Source organism: Melospiza melodia, chromosome 6, assembly GCF_035770615.1.
Source record: "Melospiza melodia melodia isolate bMelMel2 chromosome 6, bMelMel2.pri, whole genome shotgun sequence".
Classification (NCBI taxonomy): Eukaryota; Metazoa; Chordata; class Aves; order Passeriformes; family Passerellidae; genus Melospiza; species Melospiza melodia.
Genome location: NC_086199.1, coordinates 22,910,385 through 22,929,958, shown reverse-complemented (window position 1 = coordinate 22,929,958; position 19,574 = coordinate 22,910,385). Strand labels below are relative to the sequence as shown.

Sequence of the window (19,574 nt, the reverse complement as noted above, 5' to 3'; positions counted from 1 at the left end):
GGAGATTTTACTTAGTATGAGGGGTCCCTGCTTTGAAAACCATTTTGTTTGGCTAATTCCCGTGTCCTTTATTCAAGCTTGTGCTCTTAAGTATGACAGTCACACTTTATAGTATTTTTCCATTTGTAAAAGTTTGTAAATGGTATAAAGTGGTTAACTGAGTTCAGAAATCTGACTGATCGGTAAGCTGCTTGTAACTTATACTGCAGTATGCTTACAAACTTCTGTTAATTGTATCATAAGTCTCTTCCAAATCAACTGCTAGTGGAACTTTGTTATAAAGTGTGATTCAAATCTTGTTGCAGTATATCCCTCCCTTAGTCATTGCCTGGCCAATCTGAAATACTTGGCTTCTTGAATCATTTGTCCGAAGTTGGCTCCTTCGTCCCCCGGATGGCTCATATAACCCTTCTCTGAACTCCCTTTGGGCTTTGCTGAGTGTTACAATCTGAACTCTTCCTGGATTTGGTCCCTCTCCTCTTGCTGTGCTGAAGATAACTTTGTAGCTGCTTGAATACTAACAAACAACCTCTTCAGGGTTGTGGATGTGAACATACCTACTGAAGTTCTGCCCTCCAGACATCTGCCTGCTCTGAAACTTGTTTTGCATCCTTTGGCAAACCACTCGTCTTGCATCTGAATTTTTGCCAGTTGAATCACTCATTTGGCATCACCTTCCAAGACTGCCTGGGATATTTAGCCAAAGGCTGTGAGGCTAATCAATGGTATAATAAAGGGTGTATCCTAATATTTCAGTTAATTTGCAGAGGCAGAATAAGCAGGAGTACGAATGTGGTTGTTAGCCAAGATTTTGCTGGTTTCTTTTTGTGGCTTTGCCATAGGTTTTCTTTGGGACCTTGAAGAAGTCCTTCCACTAGTTTTCTTTAGTCCCTATCTAAAAGCAAAGCTAGAGCTTTATGCAAAAGCACTGTGACTATTCCCTGAATAGACCCACAGGGGGATTTAAATGCCTTATCCTCATAACAAAATCTATATCCTGCTCTGGATGCCTGCATAGTATGTAGATAATCTCAGGATAGACTGGTGGATCTGTTGGGATGATAAAGAGTAGCTGGGAATGGCAGTGTGTCTGAAACCCTGTCCTTCTGTGGAGTTCTGGCCCCATTCTGTGAGCTCTGGGGGTGCATGTCCTTGCACTATCAGTGGAGGACCCTGATCCCCATCCTGTGTTTTCTAGCCTTCAGAAGTAGAGCAGGGCATTTCCTTGCCTTCAGGGACTTCCAATTCCTGATAAGCAGATGTTCATTTCAGTGTTGGAACCTCATGCTTTAGATGTAGAGATTAAACTGGCCATCTCCTTTCTAAGCTGGAAAACACTGATTTTATTGTCCTCTTTCTTCTCTGAGAAAGATGTAGCAAGTAATGTTTACCACCTCCATAGGGAATATTATATGTCATGACAAGTCTATGAGCTGTTCTGTGTCTGAGAAGGCTCTCAGTCCTTTCTCCTGAAGCTGCTCTGCTTTGCAAATGGAATCAAAAGAATTTTGGTACCATAGGGAAAGACTTGCTAACTGAAGGCAGCAACATTTGAGTGGGAAGACATCAGTTCCAATGGGTCCCTTGGGGACCTCATCCTCTAGTTGTGCTTTGGTAGACGTGCCATAGGTAGTCTCAACGTCCTTCACAGACTAAAAACAGGGACAGCACCTGATTTCTGACCCTTATGCAGGTGAATGCTGGCCTCTGTGGCTCTATATCACTCAGTGTTTGAGTGACAGCATGCTTTAAGGTGACAACTGGAAAGAGGATTTGAAGATCTGACCTTTCCAGAGGGGGCATCAAAGTCCTTTTGTAGTTCTAGTTGCCAATGCTTCTGAAACATTTGGGTGGAAAAATAGGCTGTTGCTTTTTAGGTTAAGTCAACATGCCAGCAGCAATTGTTTTCATTAAATGTTTGTTGGGAGAACAACTATAAAAAGAAGGTAAGTACCTGAAATATAAAGCCAGTTATGTTCTTAAATTGCTAGGTCACCCAATTGGGTGAAGTCAAGTGAGTGTATTTGCATTCTAAAATACAGTGCAGAATGATGTGGAGATCCCCTGGTGAGAAGCAACCTCCACTCTACTTGGGGAGGTACTAGCTTTGTTACCAGAAGTACCTAAAACAAGACAATTTCCAGACTTGGGCTGACTCACGAGGATCCTTGTGGATGCTTGCAGGTGTGTCTGCACCTGTGGTGTAGACATGGCCTGGGGCTTGATATGATCAGGGCCTTTAATCAGAGCAGTATTTTCCTGACCCAGTTCTTACCCTTGCACAGTGGTTGGCACCCAGCTCCAAACTCTCATTCCATTGTCTGGTCTGGATCTGTGCAGCAGCCACCCCCCAAGTGCTCTCCCCTACATTCCCTGAAACTAAAACATCCAAGTGAGGAACCCAGTACCAGCTGTACTCAGCTGAGTGTTGATCAGGGGACCTTATTTGTGTAAAAATAATCACAATGATTTGGGCACTGTCCTTCCACTCTGGTTTAGAGAGTTCATGACCTAGGAAGTCATAATTGTAAAGCAGTCGCTTACAGTCATTTCTATATCTACAATTTGCACTGCAATAAGATCTAGAGAGTGTTGGTATATGGCTGGAACAAAAATTTCCTATTCCCAAAGACCTTACAGTCTTACTGCCATGTTTTTCTCTAGCATCCTGTTCTCCCCTGTTATCCTCAGCTTGCAGAGGAGCCTTTAGCAGGGGTAGCAGCATTTTGTATACGGCATGTTGCCAGGGTTTTGCTTTCTTAGGCATGCAGTTGGGAGTAGGGTGAACTGGCAGTAGATAGCTCTTGAAGCAATTGGCATTTCTGAGAACCTGGGAGGGTTCTCTGAGGCAGAATTTCCCATAGCTATTGCACGCTGTGAATGCCCTCCCATTTACGTGGCCATCCTGGGCTGAGCTGCATTTGTCCCTCCATGTCTCAGAGTTTGTCATGTGTTTTGATTTTTGCATTATTCTAGTAAATACCCTCCACTGAAAGGATCCAGCATCCAAGGAAGCACTGGGTTTTTTACCTGCTTCCATTTTACAGGATTTGCATCTTTTTTTTTTTTCCCAGAGGTTTTCTGGTTGCTTGTAGAAATGCTGGACTCCCAGACTGTTCCTGGGGACCTCTCGTCTGGAAGTTGGCCAGATTCTCCAGGAGGAATCTCAAAAATGCAGCTGAACTTTTGTTCCCTAATTAGGCCAACTTCCCCAGTGTGAGCCCTTGCACTGCACGGCCTGGAGCTCCCCAAGGCCTTGTGCAGCCTCTGTCCCGTGCACCCCGACTGGCTGACCGGCAGGGCAGTTATTTTCAGCTTTCTGAGCTTATCTCCTTGCCTTTTGATGACATCTTCTGAAATAGCATTTCTAGTCAGCCATGTTTCCCAGCCTTTCCAGTAGTACCCTGCCTGCTTGTCTGCCTTGAAGAGGATTAGGGACAATCTCATTGAAAATAATTTTATTAGAAGCTTTTCCTTTTCCACACATTTATTTCATACTTTGAGTGCTTCTGGACCTACATTAAGGCAACAAAAGAACTGTAGGAGGTGGGAAGGTGGATGGGAAAATGTCTGACCATAAGTAGCATAAAGTGATAGCAAACTGAGAAATGTTCATGCTTAGGAAGACTGGAGAGGCACTTCCCTATGACTATGGATTGTGAGAGGATTCTACCTGGTGACCCCTTGTTCAGAGAATCAGATTGTTGTGTGCTGATTCACTATTTTCCTGCAGGGGAGAGCAGTAATTCCTTAGACAGGTTAAGGTGCCAAATGCTGCAAAGGTGACAGCTTTCCTCATGGGTGTGTGTCAGCTGACAAATAGCTGACCACTGTTTTGGGAAAGCAATTCCTGATAGTTGGTAAACAATATGAACTGCTCCTTTACCTGTGATAGGTGGCAGAGAATATTTGAAGGCCCTCAAGAGCTTCTGTTTCAGTAACACTTTCCCTAGTAAAGGAAAGCCAGTGACTGTGAAAAGGGCAGTTTGTGGATGAAATGCAAATCCAGTATTTTCTGCCCAGTATTTAAGACATGCAGAAGTCCTTGGAGGGTATTCATTAAAATCAGAGGCACTATTTGAACCATCCATGGACATGATAAACAGAGCCAGCAGAGATGGGTTGTTCTTTGCAAAAAAGCCCAGGCTTGCATGGATCTTGGAATTGATGTGGTTTGGATATCATACATGCTCTGAGATCAGTATAGATGATTTTATGTGGCTGTTTAGGAGCAGTGGGGCTATTTGACTTATAGCTCCTTAAATGGCAGCAATCAAAACTAATTCATCAGGCCTGGTTGTGTAGACTTGCTTTTCTTCAGTCAAGGGAGCCTCTGGCATCTTGCTGGAGAGGAGAATCCTTGAGACTGCCTGTACTTGTTTCTTTCCACTTCTCGGTCAATATTGGATAAAAACAAGACACCTACATACTGTGTAAAAATCTCACAGTGTTTGTATATTGGAAAAACATAGATCTACATATTTTAGGGGAAATATGACATAATAGAAGAATTGTGTCCTCTGTTGCTTGCTCTCAATGTCATTTGAGTCCCTGCATCCCTGCACAGAGTGCTCAGTGTTCCAAAGGAGTTGTCATGTTGATGAAGGTAAATTAATCCATATTTCCAGACCCACCTGAGAATCTGAGGGACTGAACATGCCCATAGTCTGCCTCTGTTGTGGTTGGTCCTAAAATAAACTTTGTTGGACCTTCAGGATTCAGAGACACACAGGATAGTTTCTTCCATGAGGGAAGCAGCATCCAACTGGCACCTTCAGAACTGTAGACGTGATCTGACAAGTAGCCTGGAAATTTCTGCTTTAATGGGGAAGTCAGATTAGAATTCTGCATCTGTCTGATAACAAAGGGCCTGAAAAACAATAAAAAAGAAGGTAGAGTTTCTACTTTGATGCAGGAGAGATGGAATTCAGGCCAGTCAGTTTTTCCAAGGGAGAGATAAAATACTGATTATGGATGTATCAAAGTATCAAAGTGTTGGTATGGAAGGTGGCCTAAGAAATACTGGAAAAATGCCTGAGCTGAATTTCTGAGGAAAAAAAAAAAAACAAACCACAAACAACAAAACAAAAAACCATGGCAGTTTTACTTGGGAAAGGGACAATCTGCAGAAACTCGAGTAGAGGAGATCCTCTGGAGATAAATAATGGACAAAACTGAAGTGGAAAGGAAAATTCCAGCAAGTAAGTGATTAGCTGATGCTGTGAAAGAGACTGAGCAGCAAGGGCTGAGAGACAACACAGTTGTCAGGAACTGGTGGAATCTGTGTTTTGAGCGCTAGACTGTTTGGATGTATGGCTTTGCATTTGGGAACATACATATAAATCTTGCCTAAGATATAACAGTATGTACCAACAAGTTCTGATCATTTAAATCCCCCAGTCTTTTTCACCAAAAAGGTATGTTTAAAAGCACATTTGCTGCATTATAGAAGGACAGTGTACTTTATTTCTGCTCTCATCCCTCTGGGGTTGACATTTGTCCCACTTTCTGTCTCAAGCTCTTGCTTGCAGCTGCAAAGTCCCTACCTGTCACCATATTATGGTAAAGCACAGCATTGCATTCTCAATTGTAAATTATGCTAAGATTTTGGAACTGTGAAAGTATATGAAGGTAAGTTTATTTACTTGACAGAAGTGTATGTGGCATTTGACCTTATTGCAGCACTTTCCAGGCAGCTAACAAAGAAAAGCTATTTCTCCTCAGCTGACAGTTAACATTGCCTTTCCTGTTGCTAGTGTTCCTGTAGGCAATTCAGAAAGAATTACCTGATTTTTTTGCAAGAGGAATAAATGACCTGTAGGTGTATGTGAGGTGTTTTTCAGGATCTGACAGACATTCAGGCTTGCCTGGTGTGTATGATCAATGAGAACACGGTATAACATTGGTAAGACATTGGAATCAAACCCCTAGATGCCCTGGAGTCATGCCTTGTGCAAAGACTGGGCCAGACATTGTCATCACCCTCTGACGTGGTGTGCCCCACTTGAGTTATCTTTGATCTGAAGGCTAGTTTTGATGATGACTAAATTAAATTGCAGGGACATTGATATGCCCTGGACATGCTGCATTTTCCCTCAGCCTTATGGCCCAAGTTCTTTGGTGTCATTTTTGTATCCCCATGCACCTTTGTGAGGAGTTGTGAGGCTGTCTGTTGGAAAGAGGCTTGCTGGCTATCAGAGGGATAGTGTAAGGGGAAAGGGGGTTATTGCATGGGAAGCATCTGTGTGGGAATGAGTGTGGTTTTGGGTTAGGGGTGTATGTAATGGGAATAAGGATGTTTATGTGGGCATGCACGCCCATATGTGGTGTGTGTTCCCACTTTTTCTTGGGCTCTGGGTGTGTCCAGATCAACTGAATTCAAAATGCTCCTTTTTTGGCACTGTAGCCTCTTCTCTGGTTTGGCATCTTAAGAATCTGGGGGAATCATTTAAAGATCAGAAAACTCCATTCACTTGGGCCCCTGAAGGCTTCACATTCTGTGACATGGTCATTCCAGTCGGCTGAGCTCTGTCCCCCACGGATGAGCCCATATAAGGAGGCTGTTTCCTGCGTTTCACGCTCCCTGCCTGTCCCTCTGCCCTCCTGTGCTCCCTTTGCCGAAGAAAGTTGGTATTTTGGGACTGCAGCTCCTGCCTCATTCCTGCTCCCTGTTTATTTTTGGAGGATGACTATTTTTGCTCCTATCAGAGAGCTATGCAGGGTCATACCCCCTCTCTGCAGCAGGCAGAGGCTGCCCCTGGCAGGGTCTCTTAATTTCCCACACTCACAAACAATGCTTCTACTTCAAGAAATAAACATGTGAGACCCCTACCATCAGGGGTTAGCGCGGCCCTGTCCTCATCTGTGGCAAGAGGCGATTTGGCTTTGGCTCAGGGTTGACCCCACCACACATGCAAGGTCCTCTCTGAAGTCAAAACTCCTCAGGAGTCATCCCACTCATTCACTTCCTTAATAAAAGCTGTGGGAGCCACCTGTGCCCCCACCATTCCTTTGCACTGAGCAGTTTTTCTCTGTTTTGGGATGTGTTTCATGCAATCACTCTTTCCCACAGTGGTCCATTCATGGGTCCCTGTAGTCCATCTTCCCTCACTGGGTACCATCAGTTGGGAGCTATGGAAGCTGGGTTCACCTTGCCTCTGCCGTCATCATTGCCTGCCATGTAGAACACTGAAGGCAGTGTGTACAGAGTGCCTCAGGCTGGGGGAACCAAGCCCAAATCTGTAAATGGCAATGGGCAGCTTCCAGATGGTGGGGATTCATGGCCCCATTTGACAATTCCATCATAAGCCCCAAGCTGAATTCCCATTTTCTCTTGCCATATGGCAGAGTGCCACACAAGACAATGCAAGAAAATAGTAGGGAATGTCTTTAGCTCCAGATGATCTTCCCCTTTGGATTTCAGTGGTGGCAGTGGTGGGATTCATCCCAACTAACTTTGGAAGAGTTTGGGTATGGATCACTGTGTCTGAATTTGCTATCTATCCTCCTATTCTAAGCAGTGGACAAAACCAGACTTTTTAGGAACAATTCCTCATCTAAAACAAGATGTCTAAAACATGCTGTCTTGTACCCTAGGAAAGGCATAATGTGATACCTCCCACTGCTAGGTGGGCAACAGTGATGAGCAAGTTCCCAGTGAACCCTATTTTGCCAGGAGAGCACACCCTGTGTGGATCAGTCAGCTACTGTATTGTTTGTCCTCAAAATGTCAAAGGCACACACACCTGAAACTTAACAAGATACTGATTAGGGTGATGCATCTTTTGTTTACAGACAAACTTAAAAACCTGTCCTGTAGTTTGTCTTCCTTTTATTTTATGATTAAAGAGCATTTAAAATGCTACCTATCCATTATTTGGTAAAGCATTACATTAGTAATTACATTAGTGTGTGTGGAGCTGGTGTCTCAATTGGCTTGACCAGAGCTGTCTGTAACATCTCTTCTCTTTATTGAAGGTTCCACCACCTAAACCCCCACGCCGGCAAGGAGGCTGGGCAGATGATCCTGTGCAGGCATCTACCAAGTGAGTCCTCATCTCTTTCCTTATTGAGAGGGATTTAGATGTGGAATAAAGGAACATCACTAGTTGGACCTTCCTGTCACAGACATTGGAACAGTTTTCCTGGGTTTTTCAGGTGGTCTTTCTTTCCAAAATCAATGTAACTTGTTCAAGCCATTTGAAGTATTGCTTTTGCTTGGTTCCATTGGCTAATTGGCTTGGCAAGGTTTAGAACAGTGTACGTGTCCCTGTTTGCCAGAGGCAGCATATTCCTTACCTGGTACAGTGCCTGGAAGGAGTCAAGAGCATAATAAGCATGCTAAATGCAGGAGCTGGGATGGGGGATTTGACTGGTTCTGTCCTTTCTGGGAGAGTGACACATGACAGCACCACACTGACAAGAGTGCAATGAATACATCAGGATTTAGTGATCAGCCTCGACAGTAAAGGTGAAATTTGTCAATGTTTATGTGTGTATGGGGTTATGGTATAATGGAGATGGATGGAGATGGTCAGCAAGAAGAGATGGGAGGAAAAAGTATACAAATTGTAGAATGTGTGTTGAGAAGCCCAATGCTTACATGAAGGACACATAAGACAAAGTATCTGGACATGGTATTAGAATAGGTATGAAAACTAGAGGACAGTTCAGACTGGGAGGAGATTACTTGCTTTAAAATAGTTGTGGTTTTCTAAGCTTAGAAGTTATGCTGGTGTTGTATTTCGTATTCAGAGAGCTGAAGGGCTGAGCTGGGAAGTGATGTGAGATTGTTTGTGTACTTAAAGGCCTATAGTAAAAGTCTTAGTATATACTTTGGAGGCACTCTGAGTTATGAAAAGTTATGTATTTTCTTGTCTGAAACTGAGAATGGATGAGGACATCCAGAAACCTGTTATACAGTCACTGTTTTTTGGGAGGGGAGAAAGATGGTCTGTATTCTGGGGTAGCCTTTCCAAAAAACCGTACTTTTCTGGGAAAATTATCACTCCATTTGTCTCTGAAAAATAAATAGTCTGGAAATCTGGAGACTAGAATAAAGCAAGGGAATAAAGATCTCAGCCTGAACTCCTGTTGCTCTCCAGTTTAACCCTGATAATGGTTATTTTTCATAGGCTGGCTGCACCTAGAAGTTGCCATTGCAAAGATGTATCCACCTCAGGGTATTAAAAAAGTGCCATCAAAGATCCTGGATCTTTGTAGGACCAAGCAGAAGCTTTATGGAAATGTGACAGCAGACAAAAAGGTTCAATTTCATTGTTTAGTTAAGTAAGTTATGCAATTGTTGGTTAGGTGAGGGACTGGGTTGGAGGTAATACATATGCAATATATCTGTGCCTAATGTGCCCTGAAGGACAGTGAACAGGTTCCTAATGTAACAGCACTGTGCCATGTGCTATTTTACCGTGTTTTCCATTGTTTGACATTACCCTATAGATTTGCAGCAGCTGTAGGTGGTGCTCCCCCAGCGTCTCAGCTGCGTGGGTTACAATGCATTGTAGGTGTCTGGAGTAAAGGCTTCTGTGACACTGGATGTGGGTGAGCTGGAGAAGCAGAACAGGACACAGGGTTGCAGACCCTTCTGTCTCTGAGAATCTGCACACTGGGACGTGAGACCAAGATGTGTCCCTTGCTCAGTCGTGCACGTGAAATGTCATATCTGACAGTGTTCATTTGTAGTAAGGGTTTTTATTGAGTAAATTTTAGGAAGAAGTTTGTTCTGACTTTCTCCAGTCATATGAGGTACAAGGGTTTTGTACAACTAATTCCGCTGTCTTTCCTTTCCTCTGTATTATCCCCAAGCTGATTTCTCTTCTTCTCTCCCTTAAAAAAGTCTGAGCTGCTGGCCTGTAGGGCTTGCTTTCTGACATATCCCAGGGTAAAGCCTTCATGTGAAAAGTCTGAGTCATCGGCTGATGTCATACCCATGTTGCTGTAGCTTTGTTGTTTCTGTTTTCTCAGGCTCTATCTCCCCGCAGCTTTTCTACCAATTTGACTCAGTTTGGAAGCCCATCAAGTTAACTTGCTCCAAGTTCACTAGTGTAGATGTAGTTAGAATAACATGCTTCTGTTGTTATATCTGATTTAGGTTTAAGCCCTTTTTTGACAGTGTAACTGAACCTACACTTGGGAATTGTTCTGTTAGAAGTAATTTGATTTTCAGAACTGACAATGCTAAAATCTGATTTTTTTTCTTTCACTTAGAAAGGAAGGATGAGCAGAGTGGATACAGTTAGATTTTCTGTGTTGTGTAAATATATTGTGGGTCAGATGGAATACTGTGGCCACTTGTGCAACAATCTTGTAGCTATTTATGTTTCTCCATTTGAAGTCTTATATTTTAGCTCTATTTCTGACAGATTCAGTCAGTTATGACTGTATATGTATTGCTTTTCCTGCAAGGATGCTTTTCTGCTGTATTTCTAGTTCAGAGTCTTATCAGTATGAAACAATCACTTGAAATTGTTCTTTTTATTTCCATTTGGCACATGTTAGAGCAGAATTTAGTTTGTGACCTGTTTTGCTACCTTTGTGCTCTCTTTTAGTCCCTTAACTACCCAGCTCATGTCATGCTTATGTAGATTTGTAAATATTTTCACCGTCTTGCTGATTATTTCCATCAGACTGCTGCTCTCCCAGATTGTTGCAAGATAGGAAGAGGAGGAGGATTCTTAAAGTTTTCCCACCTAAATTATTTTTTAAATTGATTGGCACAGATGATGTGTGAAATATAGTGTTTTATCATGAGTTCCCATAGCATTTGCAAGTGTCAGATTTTTAAATTGCTGAGAACTATCAAAATGATCTATTTTACTCATGTTTTCAAATGCCAAATGTGGGAAGATTACTTTGCACTCCCAGTACTCTTATAGAACAGTTGTCATTGCTAGGAGTCCCATTTTGTAAATCTGGGAAATGATGAGGACCACTGGTAAGTGTCTGAGCAAACCCCCAGGTCCTTTGCAAACAGCAATGAAATGGTTCAAAGTAGTGTCAGAAAATTAATTCTTCCATGCTGCCAGGGCCATCTGTACCTGAATCTGCTGTATCTAGTTAAATCTGTACTGAGAAGAATCATTCTCTATGAGAAGAGGTGCTCTCATTGCTGCCCCAGTAATGTTCTAGCCCCAGTATTAGCAGAAAGGGTACCAGCCAAGAACTTGGGCAGCCACTTGGGGCCTAGTAACCTGCTGAGACAAATAACAGTAATTACAGCTGGGTTTTCCTATAGAAGCAGCTCTCCAGCCACTGGATGGAGCCCAAGTGCCATTCTGAAAGCTGTGCTGATGTTCCTAATGACATCAGTGCTGACACTTGTGACAAGCAAAGCAAGCTCTATTGTCAGGTTATCTCATGCATCAAAAGGAAGAAACATAAAGTGCCTGCCAGTGGGGGAAGGAAAAGGGAACTCAGTTTTGCATACTGGTGAGGATTTGATAAAGGAGAGGCACTTCCATGATTCATTTAATTCCAACTTCTTTTGATCTTGTCTCTCTGACTTTCCTCATAGAATTTCTTCCATTTTTTTCTTTAGCAGTACTGTAATTTCTTTGCTTCTTGGGTCTCTTTCAGTTTACTCAGGTGCTTGATCCCTTTGGTCTTGCAGTGAGCTCCCTAAAATTCCTACAGCTCTGCACGCAGCAGCTAGGGCTGTTAAGGAAATAAACACAGCTTGGTTCAGGTAGCCCTGCAAGCAAACACAAGTGCTGCTTTCAGTAGGAAGTCCCTTCCAGTGCCTGCACGTGTACCTCATTTCTTTTACGTGGTTGATGGCAGGTTAGCAACAGGTGCTTCAGCTACAAGTGAAATTTCCCCTTTCTGACTGACAGGCCACACAGAGTTGGAATAATCAAGGCTTGTTTAGGAAAATGACCGTGCTGAAGTTTTTTGGAACAGAAGTGGTGCAGTGTCCAGCAATGCATTTGTCAAGAAGGTGAATTTTAAGTGCCTGTAGGAAGGAAGAGGATGCAGTTGGGGTGACCTTTAGAGGAGGGTAACCCAGCCCCTCTAATAGCATAGATATCATTTAAGGCTCTGAACGGTGGGCAGTGGTGAGATTGCACCCTGGAGCTAGTGGAAAGTTATTTAAGAGATTAAGGGGTTTTATGATTCAAGGTCTCTAGAGATAAGTAAAGTTAAAAACCTCCTGTTTCAAGAATATGGGCTTAAACTATCCTGTATTCTCTCTATAAGAAATGACCCCTGAGAGTGCCTGGTTTTAGAACCTCTAGCAATCCCTGTCTTGCAGATGTGAGTAGTAAAGTGCTCATGAATTTCTTGGTCTGGGACAGTGGGGGAAAGATGTGTCATTGCTTCTGTTCTCTACTCCCAATCCAGCAGTGTTGTGATGAGTCTCAGTCTGGACTTCTCTGTGACACTGCCACATTAGGAGCAGAGCCAGGCTCCTGGCTGCATGGGAGATGTCAGCCTTGCTCTGCAGCTTGCAGCCATCTGTGGATGTCCTCAGTGAAGTGAGGAGTATAGGCAGAGAGGATCAAGGCTGACAAGTGAGGAGGCACAACTTAGAAGGAGAAGAAAGAAAAGGAAGTCTGATTAAGTTTTGTCTTGAAGTGTCTGTTTTTGGGTTTGTCCCTGCATTGATCTGCAAGGGAATGAGGCAAGTAATGGCCCCTTGGGGACCTTCAGGACTTTCCTCTCAATGTCAGCCGTCATTTTCAATCACCCTCTCCCTCCCAGCCATTAATTTTGGCCCAGGATCATGGGGACTTGTCCATCTATCACTCCTAATTGACACTAAATGATCTGTCAGTTTATTGATGAACGGCAGGAGTGGAATTGTCACAATATATTTTACTTTCTAACAACTCCTCCTGACAATTTTACCTTGTCCATCTCACTCTCCTCACATAAATCTCCATTGGCCTCTCATTCCTTCTCTTGGGCTGATGTGGTGCCAGCCACCTCCATGCCATCGGCACGCATCAAGGACATCAAGATGGCGGTAAGCTGCACTGTGCAGGCCCAGGGGTGGGTTTTTTCCTCTCTCTCTCCCTGCCCCCTCCTCTTTTTTTTTTTTTTTTTTTTTTTTTTTTAATAGGCTGGATGTTCCAGGAATGCTAACAAGCTCCTGTCCTCTTGTCCCTTCATGTCATTGCTGGGGTGAGCTCTCCTTGGTGTTTCTGTTTAGACTCAGTAAAGATAACTGGCAGAAAAAGAAAAGTCCCTAAAAGACAGAAGAGTCACCTGAGAATATCTCAGTGCCCTGGCTGTCACAGGGGATTTTTATTCCTTTTAAACCTGCTTAGTGTTACTTGCAAGAATTTCCTGCAAGGGGAAAGTGTTAGACTCATGTCCATTTATGTCTTTGCAGTGCTCATAGCATCATGGAAAAAGAGTTTTGCTTATTCTTTTTCCTTTTTTCTCCCTTTTTTTTTCTTTCAAGGTTTTTTTTTACCATTTTATCTTTTTTCTTTTTCCTTTTTCTCTCTCTTATTTTAACCTAGATTTGTTAAATTTTTCCCAGTTAGTGATGTTTTCTTTTTTCTGGAAAGGTACTGGGCAATGGAGGGTCTAGTAGGATTGCAGCCTCTTGCTCTCCTAGAAATGAAACTTGAACAACAAAAACAGAACAGAAGTGTGGCATTTTTGGTAATGGTCCATGTAAGCTGCTGAAGTGGCAGAGTATTCTCAGGGTGAAGTCTCTTTGACTTTTTTTTTTATGATTGAGGACAAAGCATCTTCCTTCCTTATTTCTCTTCTTATCCAAGAAATTTCCCAGCAAATTTAGGGGATGCTATTATTGCCATTCCAAATATTTCTATTTTAAAATAGCAAAACCTTCTTGAAGAACACATGCAACTTCCAACCCTTTTGTATCTGTCATGGCCAAGGCTAAAAGCTTGTCTGGCCATTGTATGTCACCTGTATGTTGGCTGTGGAGTCTAGCTTAGTGCAGTTTACCTGTTGAAAGGGACCTGAGATGACTTGATGTATTTGCTTGGCCCTATTTCCCCCTCTCCGAGACCCCTTCCCCATAAAACCCCTCTACTATTCTCAAATTCTTAATCCAAGTTCTTAAATTATCTTCATCCAGAAGCTGTTGCCCTCAGGTGACAGAGCAAGATACCATTCAGTTATAAACACCTAATTCTTCCTACTGTTTCTCATATAAATGTTTTCACTGAGGCCAGTCATAAGTGAAAGGTCTTTGAACCTGATAATCATGGGTTTGGTCTCTAATGTGAGATTTTGAAAAAACTCAAACAATCTTAAATACATTTTCTGTCTCTTAGCAGTCAGTTCTTTCCTATAACCATGAGGATCCAGAAGTGTGCTTTTTTCCTTTAAAAGGAAGCTAAAATGCTCCTGTAACCTCAAGAGTAATTTTTTGTGCAAGTTGGGCTTTGTGCTTACTGGAGGCCAAGAACATGATCACTTGGATAGGAGCCCCTGTTCTCAGGGACCAAAGATATGTGGTGAATACCTCTAGAAACTGCAGCACTGCTTTCTGTTTTCCCACACAGCAGGAATTTGTATTGAGTGTTGTTGTTTTTTCTGTTGCTCAGTGGGAGCTCTGAACAGCTCTGCTGGTCAATTCTCTACCTGAGAGGGAGAGGGGGAACCCTGGGAACATCTGCTTCAGGGATGATGCAGTCAGTGGGCTGAGGTTCAGGGATCCTTGGGAGCACTCTCTGGCAGCTTGTTCTTCTGTGCCAGTTCCTAAAGTCCTGCTTGCCAGTGCTTTCCTCCTTTGTTGTTTCTGTTAAGCTCACATATTAGGACATGAGGAGAAACAAAAACACTTCATCTGGAGATTAAGTGCCTCACAAGTCCATTTCAGCTGGAGCTGACTAGCAGCAGTGTCAGATCCCATCTCACAGAGCATGCCTGCTCATTGCTGCAACCATCCTCTTCCAGAGCCATGCTCTGGGGCACTGTGTTCAGCGTGCACTCTGGCCTGCACAGGCAGCTTGGGAGGGGCCAGGAGGTGGTTGGTAGGGCCATGACAGCTTTAAAATATGTGTCTGCCCAAAACCCCGTTACAGTGATACAGATAGCCATGCATTCCAGGCCTAGGAGGTGGAGGGCTGTGAGGTGACATCCTATGATGAAAATAAAGGCTCATAAGCATGCTGAAATCAATGGCAAAACTTGCCTCGATTGTAGAGGATGTGAAGATTAAACTCCTTACTTTTGTAAAGGAAAACTTGGCTTTTCCAGTCTGCCACAGGCCAGGAAGAGAGGGTGGAAACTTAACAGATCAGAGCTCCAGAGAAGGCGCAGTGGAATAGCTGAGAAGGCACCTGTGGTGGTTTCCAGCACCGGCAGCAGTTCTAATTTACAGACAGCCTTGGTGAATGTGTCTTTTCCTGTGCCACAGCAAACAAGCATTGACTGAGACCCACCCTTGGAGGGCCCGGAGAACTATCAGTTAGCACTTGTGTGTCATATTGGATGTGGAACTTAGTTGTGCCTTAGGCTATTGAACAAGCTGCAACTCCTAGCTCACCACCCACTCACTGTGGTGATGGGCACTTAAGGAACATTTGAGCAAGAAAATACAACGTCTTTTTTTTTTTTTTAATATTTTTCCCCTCCTCCCTCAGGCCTAGACCTGAATTAGAGTCTTTGCCCGAGAGGCAAAAGGCTTTATGCCTCCCTGTGGGCTGAGCCAAGCCTTCGGTGTTGAGGTGGGTCATGGTTTTGGATGGAAGGCAGAACGCCGGCTGCTGCCTTGCTTCCAGGGCACCCAGCCTGTCTCTGCCCACCCTTTGATTACCCTAATGTCTCCAAACAAAATGCATTTCTGAACATCACGACCTTCTCCTTCCCGCCCCCCCCCCCCCCCTTCCCGTTTCGTTCTTTTAGCAAGAGGGATGCTTGGAGCGGCTTTCTGGTTCCACGTGATTCGTAGCAGTGGTTGAGGCATGCCAGGAAACAGGCCAGCACACACACACACACGAGTTTCTCCCCGTTGCCCTGTAAGATGGGAGCAGCCCTCGGTGCGGGCTGCCCGCGGGGCCCGGGCCCGCAGCGCCGCGCTTGCCCGGCAGGGGGCGGCCGCGGCCCGGCGATGCTGCGGCGGTGGCGGCGGCGCGGCCCGGGGCGGGGCGGGGCGGGCACAGCGACCGGCCCGGCCGGGACAGGCTGTCCGCGCTCCCGGCCCTTTCTCCTCCTCCGCCGCGCCATGCTGGGCGTTCCCGTCCCGCCGCCTCCGAATGCGTTTTAGCAAGCTGCGGTAATTCCTTCCCTTCTCCTTAGCTGTGTTGCCCGCACTCACACCTCCTCGGGCCGCATGAGAGAACCTCGGCTCCTGCACAGAGAACTCCTCGGAGCCTGGCTGTGGCACGGTGCAGGACGCAAGTGTGTCTGGAGCTCTCATGAGCTGTGGACATTAAAAGGTTTCAAGGACGTTTTTCTCCATTCATCCCAGTTATGTCCTCTGCTAAAATAGGTTAACGGTGTCTAATTAGCCACTGCACATTGTCATGCTGCATAAAGATAGCATCCTGGCTGTTCTCTGAGCCCTGCCACTTTATCTCCATTTAGATCTCCGTGGTGGTCCATTTAATGAGAAAGAAACAGTTTTAACAGAGATGATGTCTACCTTGGAACTGCCTTTCACCCTTTCAGCACAGAAGTTGCAGGCAGCTCAGCTGTACATCAGGGCACTGTAAGAGTGGGAGTAAGGTCTCGGGTTTAGGGTTTAACCCGTTCTCATTGATGTGGACGAAGGATTCCTTGTGGGCAGAACTGAGCAAAGACAACACTCAAGAGGGAGATCAGATCTATATCCTCTGCCGCAGGGCAGAGCTAGGAGACAATAGGTATTCTGTACTGGGAGTGACATACCATGGGGTTACACAAGGACTGTCACGGTCTTTCACCCAGTTTCACAGCTATTCAATACTCTGAAATAGAGAGGGGATAAGCAGCTGTCCAAAGCCAGAGGGAATACTCTGAGCTTATGATTATGTTTGGGAGTGCTGATGGCCTCTCAGGGAAAGGGAGTTTAAAGGGAGCTGTCCAGCGGATGGAGTGAGTCCATGTTCTTTGCCCCTCCAGATGTAATGGACTTGGGAACGTAAGTGAAAAAACCAGATGTATCCCTGTCTCACAAAAATGGGGAGTGGCTGGTGTATAATACAGCATTGAGTGTATTTCTGAGCTCTGCTCCTGGGATGGTATTCCTTTGTTTATCCTTACTTGAGTGACTGTATCTGTAGTTCATATTCAATTGCTCATTTTATAGGTCCTTGTTGCTGCCCTCCCTGGGCTGTGCCTGCTGCTGTAGCAGACAAAGCAGGGCAGTGCACTTCGTGTTGCTGAGAACATGAAGAAGGGGTAGGAAAGCTGTGTATGCTGGCTTGTCAGCTTCATTCCATGCCTGCTTTCACTCACCACTAGAAAGCTCATGAGATAAATGAAGAGGGTGCTATTTACCTAGACCTGATATTCCTGAAGGAGGAAACGTTGGTCTCAATGTGTAGCAATTGGCATTGGTAAGATGAGACTATTCTTAGGAAAGGATACTCCACAATCCTTAAAGCAATGTGATAACATCATGAAGAAATCCTGTATGCTGCCCATAGTACTTGGAGAGCAAAGAGACAAGCAGTTGATTGTTTCTGCAGGAATACTATCTCTATGCAGCCTTCAGCTGAGTTTATGGAATGGACAGTATTGAAGGGGGGCACCTTTTGAAGATCTATTAATGATTTCTCTTGCTGCCTTGGAGGTTTTTAACCTTAGTACACAAGACAGAGCTTGTCTTTCCTCTGAGTCAGTTTATTATGTAGATTTAGGTACTGCAGTTTTGCCAAAAAAGCAAAAGACTAGTTAAACCAAAAGTGTTTTGTGATTTTTTTTTCCCCCAATCTGAAACAAGAACTCAAAAAGTAATTTGGCACCAAACAAAATGAAAGGAAGACTTACTAAAAAAAAAAGAGGAAATAGCAGGTTGTGTGATATCTTCTTTGCTCGATCGTTAGGGCCACGGAGAGAGTAAAACATACAATTCCTTCCTGTGCTACAGAAGCTTCATACTATATTTTTGGGATAGTTTCTACATGTGAGTTCATGAGCTGACTTGAAATGCTAGTTTCATCAAATATAATGCTGTGCCAAATCATATATTAACAAACATATGCAGTACAGGTGACTGGAAGCAGATTTATCTCTCCTAAACAGAAGAGCAGTCATTTCTAGCTCCTGCTCCAGTGCTGTTAGTATATGAATGCTCTGTATAAACTGCTGTACTGTCAGCGTGACAGACTTGCCTCACCCAGTGCCACCATTGGCACTGGTGGCACAGGGACTAAGGTGTTCTGGGGGCACTGACCATGGGGCTGTAACTTGCCCTGGGAAGAGGAAGGAATGGTCTTGTTTGATGTGGGAGTTCTAACACTTGGGCCAGTACTATTCCTCCCCTCCCTGCTGATGAGTTTGTTCCCCAGATTACTTTGTTTTCCAATATATAGTGCAGCTGTTTCATAATGAGGTATTTGCTTATTGTCCTGAATAAGTCCTTTCCTAACAACACAGAAAAGTTGAGAAAGCCTAAGTCTCACAACATAAGCAAAGCAGTCTCTGCCTCTAAGATTAACATGACTGCCTTCCCTGTGAGCCACCTGGATATCAGTCATGACAGGGAGCTTAGGAAGAAGAAACAGAAATTGCTTACAGGGATAGTACTAGTGACCTTTTCTCCTGGGAAGTATGAACACGTGGAGTGTTTCATTTCTGCCTGGAGACAGGAGCAAAGACGTAAGGAGTGTGAGTACTGAGGAAGAGAGTGTTACTTGGGGTTGGCCAAACATCAAGAGTAACTGGATTATGCCAAGAAGATGGTAAATTGAACCCCCAGGAAATCATCTGTGTGTGGCTGTGCAATGCCATCATTTGGGATGTTTCAGCATGAAAAAGGCAAGGCTATATGGAAACCAGTTCTGTGAAGGCATCAAGGAGGAATAAAATAGGAGAAATCTTGCATCATCTTTCTATCTCTATCTTCTCAGAGACTAAATGGCACTGGGTGCTGGTGGAGGGCTCTCTGAAGCCATCTATTTCTTTCTCCATAGTATCAGGAGGTTCACAAAAAGTGCTTTGTACTACCACTGGGAGAAGGATGGAGCTGGACAGTTCATCCTCACTGGAAGGGCTCTTTTCCCAATTATGCTCCATTTTTGCCTTTGAACAGAGGGTGCAGATATAGCTGAAAGCCCAGGTGCAGATGTCACCACACAGCTGCAGTTCTGATTACAGCAGTTGATATTACTGGGCTCAAATCACTGATTCAGACTGCAAGCTCCAGTGAGAGCAGTAGAGATAAAGGGCTTTCTTCTCCTTATACCTCTTCTCTGTATAGCTAGTCATCCTCTCTGCCCCACTCCTTGCTCTTAGAAGAGTAGATTATTCACAAATGAGGACTGTGACTTGCTAGAACAGAAAGCAGATGAGGAGAGGCCTCTGCCATGTAATGAAGTGCTTTGAAAAGAGCAATGCAAGGCAGTGAAGCAAGTTCTCTTACATCTTGGTGCATCCTGGGACAATGCATGTGACAGGGGAGAGCCCCATGTATTCTTTGTCATGGC

General features: G+C 44.2%; 1 protein-coding gene across 1 annotated transcript in view; it reads left to right on the top strand.

The window, feature by feature from the left end:
* Positions 1–19,574, top strand: part of IFT43 (intraflagellar transport 43) — a 43,945-nt gene that overhangs the window by 8,624 nt on the left and 15,747 nt on the right. The window contains exon 3 of the mRNA XM_063160254.1: positions 7,978–8,045. Within this exon, the coding sequence (XP_063016324.1) occupies positions 7,978–8,045 (68 nt within the window). The remainder of the gene's footprint in view (positions 1–7,977; positions 8,046–19,574) is intronic.